At 46.8% G+C, this 12,891-nt stretch overlaps 1 protein-coding gene across 3 annotated transcripts in view; it reads right to left on the bottom strand.

The window, feature by feature from the left end:
* Window positions 1-8,214, bottom strand: part of Fnip2 (folliculin interacting protein 2) — a 92,186-nt gene extending 83,972 nt beyond the window's left edge. For all 3 annotated transcript variants that reach the window (XM_041658910.1, XM_041658912.1, XM_041658911.1), the window contains exon 1: window positions 7,912-8,214. In XM_041658910.1, coding sequence (XP_041514844.1) covers window positions 7,912-8,192 — 281 coding nt within the window. In that variant the 5' untranslated portion in view covers window positions 8,193-8,214. The remainder of the gene's footprint in view (window positions 1-7,911) is intronic.
* Window positions 8,215-12,891: the final 4,677 nt, after the last annotated feature.

Here is a 12,891-nt window from a genome sequence, read left to right as displayed (position 1 = left end):
GTTCCACCGACAGACGGGTGGGGTGGGGCGGGGCGGGCAGAAATCACTATTACGTGCCCAGTGAGCTGGAAAAGCCCATCCTGTTTTTCGATTTTATATAATAATCATTTTTTTTTTTTTTACAAACCTGAGACTAAAAAATGTTTGGGAAAGAGAAACTCAGCAACTTATTTTTACAGCCAAGAACATGCATGCCCTCACAGCCCAAGGCCAGAGACCGACGTTAGGCAAAGGCCCTGTGTAATCTCTGTAAGTCATGTGTCCCTTTTCACAACACACAAGAAGTGGTAGCTGGAGAAGTAACAGACCAACATTACCATTCCCACCTCCTGCTCACCCACCAGCAGGTCAGGCTGACAGCCAAGGCAAAGGGGCAAGACGGATCCTTTTTTAAAAAAAAAAAAAAAATACAGGGGGCTGGAGAGATGGCTCAGCGGTTAAGAGCATTGCCTGCTCTTCCGAAGGTCCTGAGTTCAATTCCCAGCAACCACATAGTGGCTCACAACCATCTGTAATGAGGTCTGGGGTCCTCTTCTGGCCTGCAGGCATACACAGAATATTGTATACTAAATAAATAAATCTTTAAAAAAAAATACAGCTTCCTTTGCCAAGAAACAAAGTAGCTTCTTTAAGGCGACCTTTAGACGGCAAACCATGAGAAACACATTCTGAACTAACAACAATAAACAAAACAAAACAAATCAAGGTTTTCCTTCTAGCTATAACTTCTGCACATGCCCAGGTCCAAATCTCAGTCCTGCAAATTTCAGCAAAAAGTAACTTGTAACACGGCAGACTCACGTATCGGGACTGCCTGCCAGCAGCCACACAGGGTACAGCACAGGGCTGGAGGGCACAGCACAGGCGTGAAGCCAGGCTGGTTCGCACATTGGCTTCCAGTCCAGCCGGGTTACACAATGAGACCCTGACTCACAGAAAAACAATAACAAAAATATAATTACCTGGTTTTGCTTTATAAATATCTAACGTCACCCAGAGTAGTGCTCATACCTATAAAGCCTGTACTGGAGAGGCTTAAGCAGGACGAGAACAGGTACAAGGCTGGGCTGCATAGATCTTGTCTCAAAAGACAAAAACGAACGAACAAACAAAAACCACAAAAGACGCCATCACCCTTTTAAAGATGTCTCTAGTGAAGCTGGGAACCTGCACTCAGCAGGAGAACTAACTATTTTCCAGTTCTGGAGAAAGGCCGTTCCAGGGCTTATGGACATAGGAGGAGCAGCATATCCGGCCTCCTAAGACTTGTACTGACTCAGGTTTAAAACACACTAACATTCACAGCAAGCGGGCCATTTTAACAACAGGAAATTTCAGTTATCTTAACAAAGAGGAAAGAGTTAACTTTCAGGTAGGGTCTGGTGCACCCCAGGCTCACCTCTAACAAGCTAAGCAGGACGTTCAGCTCCCCCTGCCTCCACCCCGCTAGCGCTGGATGATAGGTGTGCATCACCACACCCAGGTTCCGTGGGGCTGGGGTTGAACCCGCAGTTTCCTGCATGCTACTCTACCAATTAGGCTGTCTCTCCAGCTCCACTAAAATTTCATCCTTGATAATAAAAACTATGAGGAAAGAAGGGAGGAAAGAGAAGGGCAATCAATAGCGGACTAAGCATAAGAAAACACATTACATACATTTATGGAGAAGCCATAAAGAAACCCATGGTTTTGAGCAAAGCATATAATATACATGTATGAAAATGTCAGAATGAAACCCATTGTTTTATATAATTAATATCTGCCCATGACAATGTTTCAACAAGTTGATTAAAAGGCATTTAAATATGTTAACACATCAGACCTCTGTACTGAACAACAGTAGTGTCTTCCCACGGATAGCTGGAGCTTTGGAATCCACTGTCTGACAAATCTATCAAATACAGAGCTGCAGAGTGGATCTAGTTTTAGGCTAAATTCTACAAAAGTATGGATTGCATCTGTTCCACTAGATAGATGCTTTGGGTGGGGAAAAAACTTTCAAATAACTCAGAAAAAAAGTACTGTATTACTAAACATATTCCTGGATGTGCAGGCGCCTGTGTACAGGTCTGAAATGCTGCCTGCTATTTGTCTTTAATGTGTCTCTGAAATCAGAGGGTCTGTGTTTTATCACTAACTGCATCAAGGCTAAACATCAAAAACAGAATAACAATAAAAAGAAAGAAACAAGCAGCAGAAGCATCTCCCTCAACTGCCTCAAGTCTGCACAGGAAGAAAGCGGACTCTGAGAATAGCTCAATGTTCAGCAAAGCTTCAGAAGATCAATACTAAACGTCACTAACTAAGATGAGTTGCTACGACTTCAAGTCATTCTGAGGTGCATTTTATTCTTTCTGAAAGCTTTCTAACCCATTTCACAGATGACTTCACGCTGGGCAAGCAGAGAAATCTACAGATTTACTGTTCAGCTTCACGTCAGCATGTTACAGGAGGCAAGACTAAATGGCTTCCCTATTTTTTCTTCCAAGATCTATTTTTGTTTATTTGCTGTGTTGTGACAAGGTCTCATGTTGCCCAGGTTAGCCTCGGACTCCCTACAAAGCTGAGATTAGGCCTTCAATTCCTGATCCTGCTGCCTCAACCGTCCAAAAGCTAAGATTACAGGCATGTGCCACTGTACTTAGATCTTCTAAGGGCATTAGATAGCACAGTTTCCTTATTCACCTCTGCTAAAATCTCTGATAACCTCTCATATTATGTGATATGTCCAAACAAGGGAGCACATCAAGAATAAGCCAGAAGAGAAAAGTTGGCAGCCAAGGACATCTCTACAGACTCTGATTTTATGGGCATTAAAATGTGAATGAATGGGCTTGGGGAATGCTTCAGTAGGTGAAGTGTTTGCCATGGAAGCATAAGAAGACTTTGAATCCAGAACCCATATAAAAGTTATGCACATGGGGGGCTGGAGAGATGGCTCAGAAGTTAAGAGCATTGCCTGCTCTTCCAAAGGTCCTGAGTTCAATTCCCAGCAACCACATGGTGACTCATAACCATCTGTAGTGAGGTCTGGTGCCCTCTTCTGGCCTTCAGGCATACAGACAGAACACTGTATACATAATAAATAAATATTTTAAAAAAAAAAGTTATGCACATGCCACAAAGGTCTGTCATCTCTGCAGTAGAAACAAGAGTGTCCCTGGAAGCTTGCAGGTCAACTGTGGACAACTCAGCAGACCAACAAGAAAAACAGACCTTGTCTCAAGCAAGGCGAAAAGCCAGGCCACAAGAACACTGTGGCACACTCGTGCCCACACAAATGAATGCAGAACACATACATACACATCACTTACACACACACACACACACACACCACGGGAACAAAAGCCATGTCTTTTCCCAGAATATTCTCTACTCTACCCTAGAACAATCTCATTAGAAATAACCACACCCTGTAATGTGAAGGAAGGCAGTCTTGACCAAATCATGCCTACCGTAATAACAGTGATCAAGCTCTTAATTTTGAACTAAGTATAGAACTGTATTCGCACTCAGATTTAGATTGATGTATATATTTGTCTATTTATCCATCTTAGTATATACTGTATTGTTCTTTACACTCTGAACTCTAGGGCACATAACCATGAATATCCTAGTAGGCTTTATACACGTGGAAGGCCAAGCTGTAAACTGGCATTAGCTGCTCTTTGGTAATAAGTGGATTTAATTGTATTTATCCTAGCCTTGTAACAGATTATTTGAATTGTTCTAACAGAACAAGTGGGGATTACCACTAACTAGGTCATTTGGCCTTAGGTGTTCAGGACCAAAAGACTTGAGTTTCCTCTTAATGTCATTTACACAGCTAATGGCCACAGACCTCCCTCTCGGTGGCATTTACTGGGTTAACTACCAAGCAGCTGCAATGTTTTCATTTATTCCCCGTATCCCACAAGATGTTCACTTCATCTAACCAACAAGAATAAAAGAAAACATTTAACAGTTTCTCTTTTCACCACCTTTTAAGTGGAAACTGGTCCAATAATTTACCAGACACATTTAAAAAACAAAACAAGAGGCAGGCATCAGTGGTCCATGCACGCCTTTAATCCCAGCACTCAGAGGCAGAAGCAGGCGAATATGTGTGAGTTCCAGGACAGCCTGGTCTACAGAGCAAGAGAAAGCCAGGGCTACACAGAGAAACCCTGTCATAAAAAACCAGAACCCAAAGCAAACCAAGGACCAAGCACGACAGCACATGCCTACAACTGAAACACCTTCAAGTGTACAGCACGAGGATCACAAGTTCCAGGCCAGCCTGGGCTACATGAGACCCTGCCTCAAAAAATCCAAAAGAATCAAAACCTGAAGACTCCTAGCTTATGCAATTCAGTTCGAGGCTGAACAATGAATATATAAATAAATAAAACAAGATCCATCCATAGTGGTACAAACTGGTAATCTCAGCATTTGGAAGGTAAAGACAGAAGGATCAAGAGCCAGCCTTGGCTGCATGACTTTGTTTCGAAGCAAATGAAAAAAAAAATATTAAGATAATCTTTTAACTAGTATGCATGAGACCCTGGGTTTGGTCATCAGTACAAGAGGGGTAAAAAGATAATAATGTTTCAAATATGAGCCAGATACAGAAGACACTGGTTATATACCTAGTAGAGACCGGTGGTTGTGGCCCACACCTATCAATCCAAGCACTTGGGAGGCAGAGGCAGGCGGATCTCTGTGAGTTCAAGGCCAGCCTGGTCTACAGAGTGAGTTCCAAGACGGCCAGAGCTGTTACGCAGAGAAACCCTGTCTCGAAAAATCTAAAGACCTATGTGGGGACTAGAGAGATGGCTCAGTGGCTAAGAGCACTCACTGCTCTTGCAGAAGACTCAAGTTTAGTTAGCATCCACCTGATGGTTCACAATCAGCTGCAACTCCAGCTCCAGGGGACCTAACACCTCTGAAAGCTTCTGCATGCACCTGATGCATATACATACGCTCAGACAGACACACACAAGTAAATATTTTTAAAAGCCCTATATAAGCATGTTGACTTTAAGTCTAGAAATCCTATTTCTAAATTGTATTCATTTTTGGCCTTGGCTGGAGGGTTATTCAAATAGATACTTAGCAATGAATTAAAAGTGAAAAGTATTTGGAAGACCAATAAACAAAACCTTCTATAATGTCAAACACAATATAATTTTAAGCAAGACCTAAGTTTCTGAAATATTACAGTTGCATCCTGTTCCTGACTGCTTTGGGAAAGACTGTAAATGCAGCCTCTCTTGATTCCTTTCTGTTTCCACCAAGGCCATAAAAAAATGGGCGTTTTCTCCGGATCGTAAAAGAAGTGTGTAAGAAAGAATCTTGACTGCGATGACGCTCTATAGGTGATGATTGACAGATGGTGATCCGGACACAGCCTGCGGTATGAGCCACTCACTGTGGACAACAAATCACCTCTGACGCACAACAAATCACCTCTGACGCACAACAAGAAAACTGCAGGATGACAACGGGAGGACCAGAAAGCCCAGGTAAGAAGCGCAGTCACACAGTGCCCAGCACAGTGGCGAGTCTGTGACCCCAATATTTGATCACCTTAGGGTCGAGCTTTTGACTTCTAGGCCAGCCTGGGTTATTTAAGACCCTGTCTCAAAAAGAGGGGGCAGGAGAAGCAATCTCGAAATCCTTCAAAAAACATCGGCCTTAAAGAGGTGAACAACAGAAAAGAAACCCTACACGGGGCCTGTGGAGGTAGCTCTGTAGCAGCCAAGGGTACTTGTCGCCTGGCCCATCGCCTGAGCTTCGGTCCCAGGACCCGCATGGTAGGCAGGGAGTGAGTTGACAGTTGTCCCTCCATCTCCTCGTGCATGCTATGGCACTTGAGTGAATGCACGAACATGCACACACATACACAGTAATGACTATATGATGCAAAAAAAAATTTTAAAGATTACATGCCATAATTTTATTCTTCCTTGCACACCGGTCAGAAGTTAGAACACAGTCCTAGTAATGTGCTCACAAAGCAGGAATCAATTTTCCTAATATGGCCAAGCCCTAAATATAGCCGCAATATGTTGTCGTTGTGGCTCAAAATACACCAGATTTAACCTTATCCATGGAGGGAGTAGTTGTGGACAAACAGGCCGGGAGTTCAAGAAACAATACCACAGCATCTCCATCAGCATTCAAGTGGCTTTAAAGTCCTTGGTAAGGGCTGCCAAGTGAAGATACCTGGATCACACAGCCTTTCTCTCTCCAGACCTTGGAGAAGAAAAAACAAAACCTTACACATCCTGAGTCCAAAGTAACCCTACCATTGTGAGGAGTTAGTGGCACCAACGATGATGATACACGGGACGGGCACAGTTCACCTTCCAAACACCACACACACACACACACACACACACACACACACACACACAAGTCCTGGTCTACTTAATGTTTTGTTCTCACACAGTAGGGGCCAGGCACGGCAGCACACATTTATTGTGATAAATACATTTGAGAGGCAGTAAGGGGGTGGGAGGTGGGGATGAGGAGATCGAGGTTAGCCTGGGCTAACGTAAGACTTGGCGTCAAAATACAAAACCAAAGAAAATCTTGTATAACTATAGTGAGGGTCTGTATAAAAGAATTTCTTAAGCAATATAGATGAAATTTAAACAAACTTCATGTCAAATGCCTAATGTTTGTGATCCCAGCACTTGGGAAGCAAAGGCAGGAAGGATGGCCAAGGGTATGAGGCCAGCCTGGACTACCAGAGTGAGCCCTTGTCTCAAATATTAAAACAAAATAATAGTAATAATAATTTCAAAGTTTTACTAACTTTTAAAAGGTTTACTGTACTGACTCTAGACTTCTTTAACAATAAACTGCTTTTGCAGTCTGGACGGAAAGCACCACCAGAATGCCAGAGTCGCTATGAGGTGTTCAATTCCTTTTAAATGTTGAAAAGTTAACAGGCAAATAAATGCCTTTCTCAACATAAGAATGCAGAGACAGAACAGGGTCCAAGAAACCTCTTTGGAAAAGTATTACTCAAAAGCATAATAGTATAGGGATTTTAAAGACTAGACTCCAAGCCAATTGCTAAGATCAAAATGCAAGACCTGCCACTTAGAGTTGTGGATCTTGAGCGAGCTTCCTAATACATGCTAATTCAAAAGTATGTGTTCCGAAGACTAACTATTAAATATCTGCAGCAGCTTTGTCAAATTAGACCCTGAGACGGTCCATGAAGGCACTTCCCTCCCTTTCCACTCCTCATGTGGCACCAGCCTTGTAACTGATGAGGAAATTACACACTTTTATTCCTCCTCTGGCGAGCTTGCCACACGCTGCAGGAAAGAAGCTGCTTCTTTCGGACTCCACCCTTTACAACTTCAAAATACTGTCACATACTCAGTAGGTCGGAGCTGCCCGCAAAATGACAGCTTCCAGGCTCCAGAACGGGGGAGATGCAAGTGACTTTCCCTCCAGAGACCCTGGAAGGTACACAGGGGCCCCAGAGGTGCTCGGACGCGGGAGCATCTAGGGAGATATCGTGCAGAGCCTGGGGGAAGAGGGCAGAGGATGGCGTGGGTCTCCCACCTGGGCAGAGACCTGGAAAGCAGGGAAAGAGGACGGCGCTGGAGTCCCACGCGCGGGGAACAGCAGAGAGGGGACAGGACGGCTCGTGGCTCTCGGACCCTGAAAGACCTGGAGAGAGGGGACTGGGAGCCCTGGAGGTCCATCTGGAGGGTCCCAGGGAGAGAGGGGGAAGGATGGTGCCGGGGTCCCACCTGGAGAGAGGTGACAGAGGGGACAGGAGTTCCTCCCGGGAGGAGCTGAGGAGAAGGGACGGGGTGGTGCGGGGTCCCGCCCGGGAGGTGGGGGACAGGGCGGCGCGGGGGTCTGCTCCCCTCGCAGGCCTCCCGCCGGCTCGCACGCACTCACCTGAAGGCAGGCTCCTCCTTAGGCGGCCGGGCCTGGGCGGACGCCGCGCCGCCGCCCCTTTTGTTGAAGAGCTTCTGGAGCAGGGTCGGGGCCATGGCGTGCGTGCACGCGGCGGCCCGGGCGGCCACGCTCGGGGACCCGGGCGGCTCAGCGCGCAGCCCACGGCGGCCGCGGCGGGACCATGGCGACGGACGGGGGCGCGGCCGCCCGGAGGAGTGCGAGCGAGCGCGGGACCGCTGCAGCCGACGGAAGGTGCAGCGCCGCGGCCGCCCGCTGGTCATATGACGGAGCCGGCCCGCCCGGCTGACAGCTCGCTCCCGCGGGAGGGGGAGCGCGGAGAGGGCTGCACGAGGGAGAGGGAGGAGCTGGGGGGGGGGGGAGCGCCGAGGAGCAGCACGAGGGAGGGGGAGGAGCTGGGGGGGAGGGGGAGGAGCTGGGGGGTAGCGCCGGGGAGCAGCACGAGGGGAGAGGAAGGAGCACGAGGGCGGGGGAGGAGCAAGGGGATAGGAGGGAGGAAAGCGCAAGGAAGCAGGGGAGCTGAGGGGGGGATTAGAGGGGAGGAGCGCCGCCAGGGAGCAGAACGAGGGACTGGGAGGAGCACGAGGATAGGAGGGAGGGGAGCTCGAGGGAGGGGGAGGAGTACGGGGGAGAGGGAGGAGCACGAGGAGAGGAGAAGCTGGGGGGGGGGGGGTGCATGGGGAAGAAGCGCCAGGAAGCAACACGAGGGACTGAGAGGAGTGCGGGGCACGGGGAGAGGTACGTGTTGGGAGGAGGGGGAGTGTGTAGGGACGGGGAGGATCTCGCGGGGAGCTGCTTGTCAGGGAGGAGGGCGTTCCGGCGGCAGGAGGTGAGGGAGGAGCTCGGCAGCTCTTCTGCCCGGCATCGCCATTGGTTGGCTTTGCCCGCCCTGCGGCGGCGACATCACTAGGGGCGCGGCCGGAGTAGCCACTTGCACGGCGCTGACCCGCGCTTGAGAGGGGTGGGCTGCGTGGGTCTTCCCACACTTGAGCCACTGAGTGCGGGAGCGGGAGTACGGAAGTCTTTGTTCTTTACTGTAGAAGCCCCTGAACTTGGTCCTCGTCATGTGGTGCAGGATTCTCCAGCAAAAAGCGTGAGCTGCTGGAGGAGCAACTTGGTGCCAGAGGTTGCTGCTGGGAATTCGAGCCCAAACCACTTAGCGTTCGAGGTCTTAGGAAGCTGTTACCAAGGCCAGAGTAAATCTCTGGGCTCAGTTTTGGATTTACAATTTATTCAGGTCACTGTTTTGTTTGGAGTCTTGGGCCCAACTGGAAGCTGGATCGCACAACAAGCTACATGTAGCTAAACACACACACCGCGGAGCTCTCTAGCTCTAGAAATTCGAGAGGAAAAAAAAAAAATATAACAAATGATTTCTTTCCTAGTTCGTGTTCAAATAATCAGAGCACATAAGAAAAAATTAGGGGCCGGGCGGTGGTGGCGCACGCCTTTAATCCCAGCACTCGGGAGGCAGAGGCAGGCGAATCTCTGTGAGTTCAAGACCATCCTGGTTTACAAGAGCTAGTTGTGGCTCCAAAGCCACAGAGAAACCCTGTCTCGAAAAACCAAAAAAAAAAAAATTAGGCAGCACATACTTTCTTGGGGGGGGGGGGGGGGAGGGTGTGTCCTTAATTAAATTCATTTGCCTGCGCTATCACTCCTCAGATCCCCTGAGAGTTTCGTGTGCTGTGGTGCAAGACTCTTTAAGAACCTGTGGTTATGAAGAGTCTGACCACATTCAAAACAGTTTATGAACCTGTTTTGCAACATTGCGCTCTAAAGATTTTCAGTCAAATGGTAGGTGGTAGAACTAGAGTTACTTTGAGCTCAACTTCGTCTCCCCCAAATTTGTGAAAGGTGAGCAACCGACCCACCGAGATTTCTTAGACTTAATCAAAAGGAGACAGGGCTGGAAGCGTGGCTCAGTGGTTGCAAACACAGGCTGCTCTTGCACGGGACTGGAGTTCTCCTCCCAGCCAGCGGGTCAGTCCTACTCACTCTTCTGGCCTCCTAGGGCACTGCACGCACACGCAGAATCCACACAGGACACACATGTATATATATGTAGAAAAATAAAATCTAAAGAAAAACAAAAAAGAGGACATTTAGGCATTAAAAAGTAAACATTTCACAAATGTAAGCAATCAAAAAAGGGACTGGGGCAGAACTCTGGATGGTTCAAGGCTCCAATCCAGTGGTTTCGTCTTCAGTTCTTAGCCCCAGTCTCTAGCATTGCCGTATGGCTCTGGGTGTGGCTGTCAAGAGGACCAGGAATGGACAGAATATTCTGAATGCTGGGAGATGACAGAGTAACAGTGAGATGGGAAAGGGCGGATTGGGAAAGGGCTGTCTTCTGTACTCTCATCTACCCATTCATCGTGACTTGTTTCAGTATATGGATGTTCCGTATTTTTTTTTTTTTTTTTTTGGTTTTTTGAGACAGGGTTTCTCTGTAGCTTTGGAACCTCTCCTGGAACTAGCTCTTGTAGACCAGGCTGTCCTCGAACTCACAAAGATCTGCCTGCTTCTGCCTCCCGAGTGCTGGGATTAAAGGTGTGCGCCACCACTGCCCGGCTTGTTCTGTAATGTTTTGACTTGATTTCTGTTAGATTATCATGACACTCATAGTAGCCTTCTGAAACCTGGCAGATTACTTTTATAGTCCCTTAAAGAACATTGCAGCATTTGGGCCATCCGATAAGGGAAGGAAGGCTGATCTAATATTAATGGTTTGTTTCACTGTTGAATCAACTTTTTAGGAGATTTCCAATTCTATATCTTAGTGGGATAGGATGACTCGTACAGCATGTGAGGGTCTGAGGGAGGAGGACAGCCACAAGTTCAAGGCCAGCCTGGGATACACAGTGAGTTAAACACCAATCAGTTCAACACGTTTCTACTTTACCATTTCTTGTCCTTTGTAGCATAGTTAGAAATAATTGTTGAGGAATCTTGTAATAATCAGTGGGGACAGGTATGGTAGAACCTCCCTATAGTCCAGAACTCAGGAAGGAAATAAAGATGGGAAACCCGGAGGACACAGTCATTCTCAGCTACGGGTGGAGTTCAGAGCCAATCTAGACTACAGAAAAAAAAAAAAATGTAAAGACGTTCACAAAATAGTTACCCTTAACTAAGGACCAAGCAGGCTCACAAAGTCTCTGATGGGGCCTAATGAGCCCACGTGACCGAAGGGCTAATTCACTGCAAACTGTGGTGCCTGAAAGGGAACTCCATCTACTTGACACTCTCAGAGGGGTGCCCACGGACTCACGTGGTTCTAAAGTCAGGAAATGTTTGTAATCAACGTAGCGATTGGACATTTCCTTTTTTTTGAAACCCGCACGCATTTGGGGAAGGGGGGTTGAGGAAGAGATAAGAGAGGTAGACTCCTGGGGAGTCCAGGCTGGATTGAGGAAAAGATGACCAGACTCGTGGAATCCAGGCTGGATCCCACCTGGTTACACAGCCGAGCACGACCTTGAACTGCCAGAGGCCTGGATTTCTGTGCACACCACCACCGTGCCTGGCTCGGAACCTACGAGCCTGGTGACCCAGGTTAGATCCTAGAGCTCACAAGAAAGGTAGAGAGCTGTGATCCCCAACACATGTGCATATACATGTCACATGGATGCATTTTTTAATTTTATTGATTTTTATTGAGCTCTACATTTTTCTGTCCCCTCCCTGCCTCTCCCCTCTCCTTCAACCCTCTCCCAAAGTCCCCAAGCTCCCAATTTACTCAGGAGGTCTTGTCTTTTTCTACATATAGATTAGATATATGTATTTGTCTCTTAGGGTCCTCATTGTTGTCTAGTTTCTCTGGGATTGTGATTTGTGGGCTGGTTTTCTTTGCTTTATGTTTAAAAACCACTTATGAGGGAGTACATGTGATAATTGCTTTTCTGTGTCATGGTTACCTCACTCAAAATGATGTTTTCTAACTCCATCCATTTTCCTGCAAAATTCAAGATATCATTTTTTTCTATGTAGTAGTCCATTGTGTAAATGTACCACATTTTCCTTAACCATTCTTCTTCAGTCTAGGAGCATTTAGGTTGTTTCCAGGTTCTGGCTATGACACACAATGCTGCTATGAGCATAGTTGATCACATGTCCTTGTGGCACAATTAAGCATCCTTTGGATATATACCCAAAACAAAATGACAGCCTACAGAATGGGAAAAAAATCTTCACCAACCTCACATCAGACAGAGGTCTGATCTCCAAAATATACAAAGAATTCAAGAAATTGGACACCAAAAGAACAAATAATCCAATAAAAAAAATGGGGTACAGACCTAAACAGAGAACTCTCAACAGAGGAATCCGAAATTGCTGAAAGACACTTGAGGAAATGTTCAACATCTTTAGTCATCAGAGAAATGCAAATCAAAACAACTCTGAGAACAACCTGTAAGAATGGCCAAGATCAAAAATACTGTTGACAACTTATGCTGGAGAGGTTGTGGGGAAAAGGGAACACTCCTGCATTGCTGGTGGGAATGTGAGCTGGTACAATCCCTTTGGATGTCAGTGTGGTGATTTCTGAGAAAATTAGGAAACAACCTTTCTAAAGACATTTTCTGTTTTATTAGCTATTCTCTGCAGGGTCCCCCCCCCACACACTGTACTTAGGTGGGGTATGAAACAGGGCTTTTGCTTACAAAGCCACCTCACTACCCCGTTTTCATTTCTGTTTTGAAACAGGATCTTCTGTGCACCCTAGACTGGTCTCGAGATCCTCCTGACTTCGATCCCAAGATTTCAACTGTGCACCACCATGCCGCACCACATTTGTGTTCTTATTTCGTGTGTGCATGTGTAGATGTTTGTGTGTGTACAAGTGGGGGGGGGAGAGGTGTTGTGTGTGTCTATATGGAGTCTAGAAAACATCAGCTGGCTTCCTCTGCTGCTCTGCATCTTGCTGTGCATGTGTGTCTATTGTATGCACGTGTACGT

This window comes from Microtus oregoni, unplaced genomic scaffold (assembly GCF_018167655.1).
Source record: "Microtus oregoni isolate MIOR12 unplaced genomic scaffold, Mior012 000010F_ref0000083, whole genome shotgun sequence".
Lineage (NCBI taxonomy): Eukaryota > Metazoa > Chordata > Mammalia > Rodentia > Cricetidae > Microtus > Microtus oregoni.
Note: the sequence above shows the minus strand (reverse complement) of the source record. Positions and strands in the feature narration are given on the sequence as shown.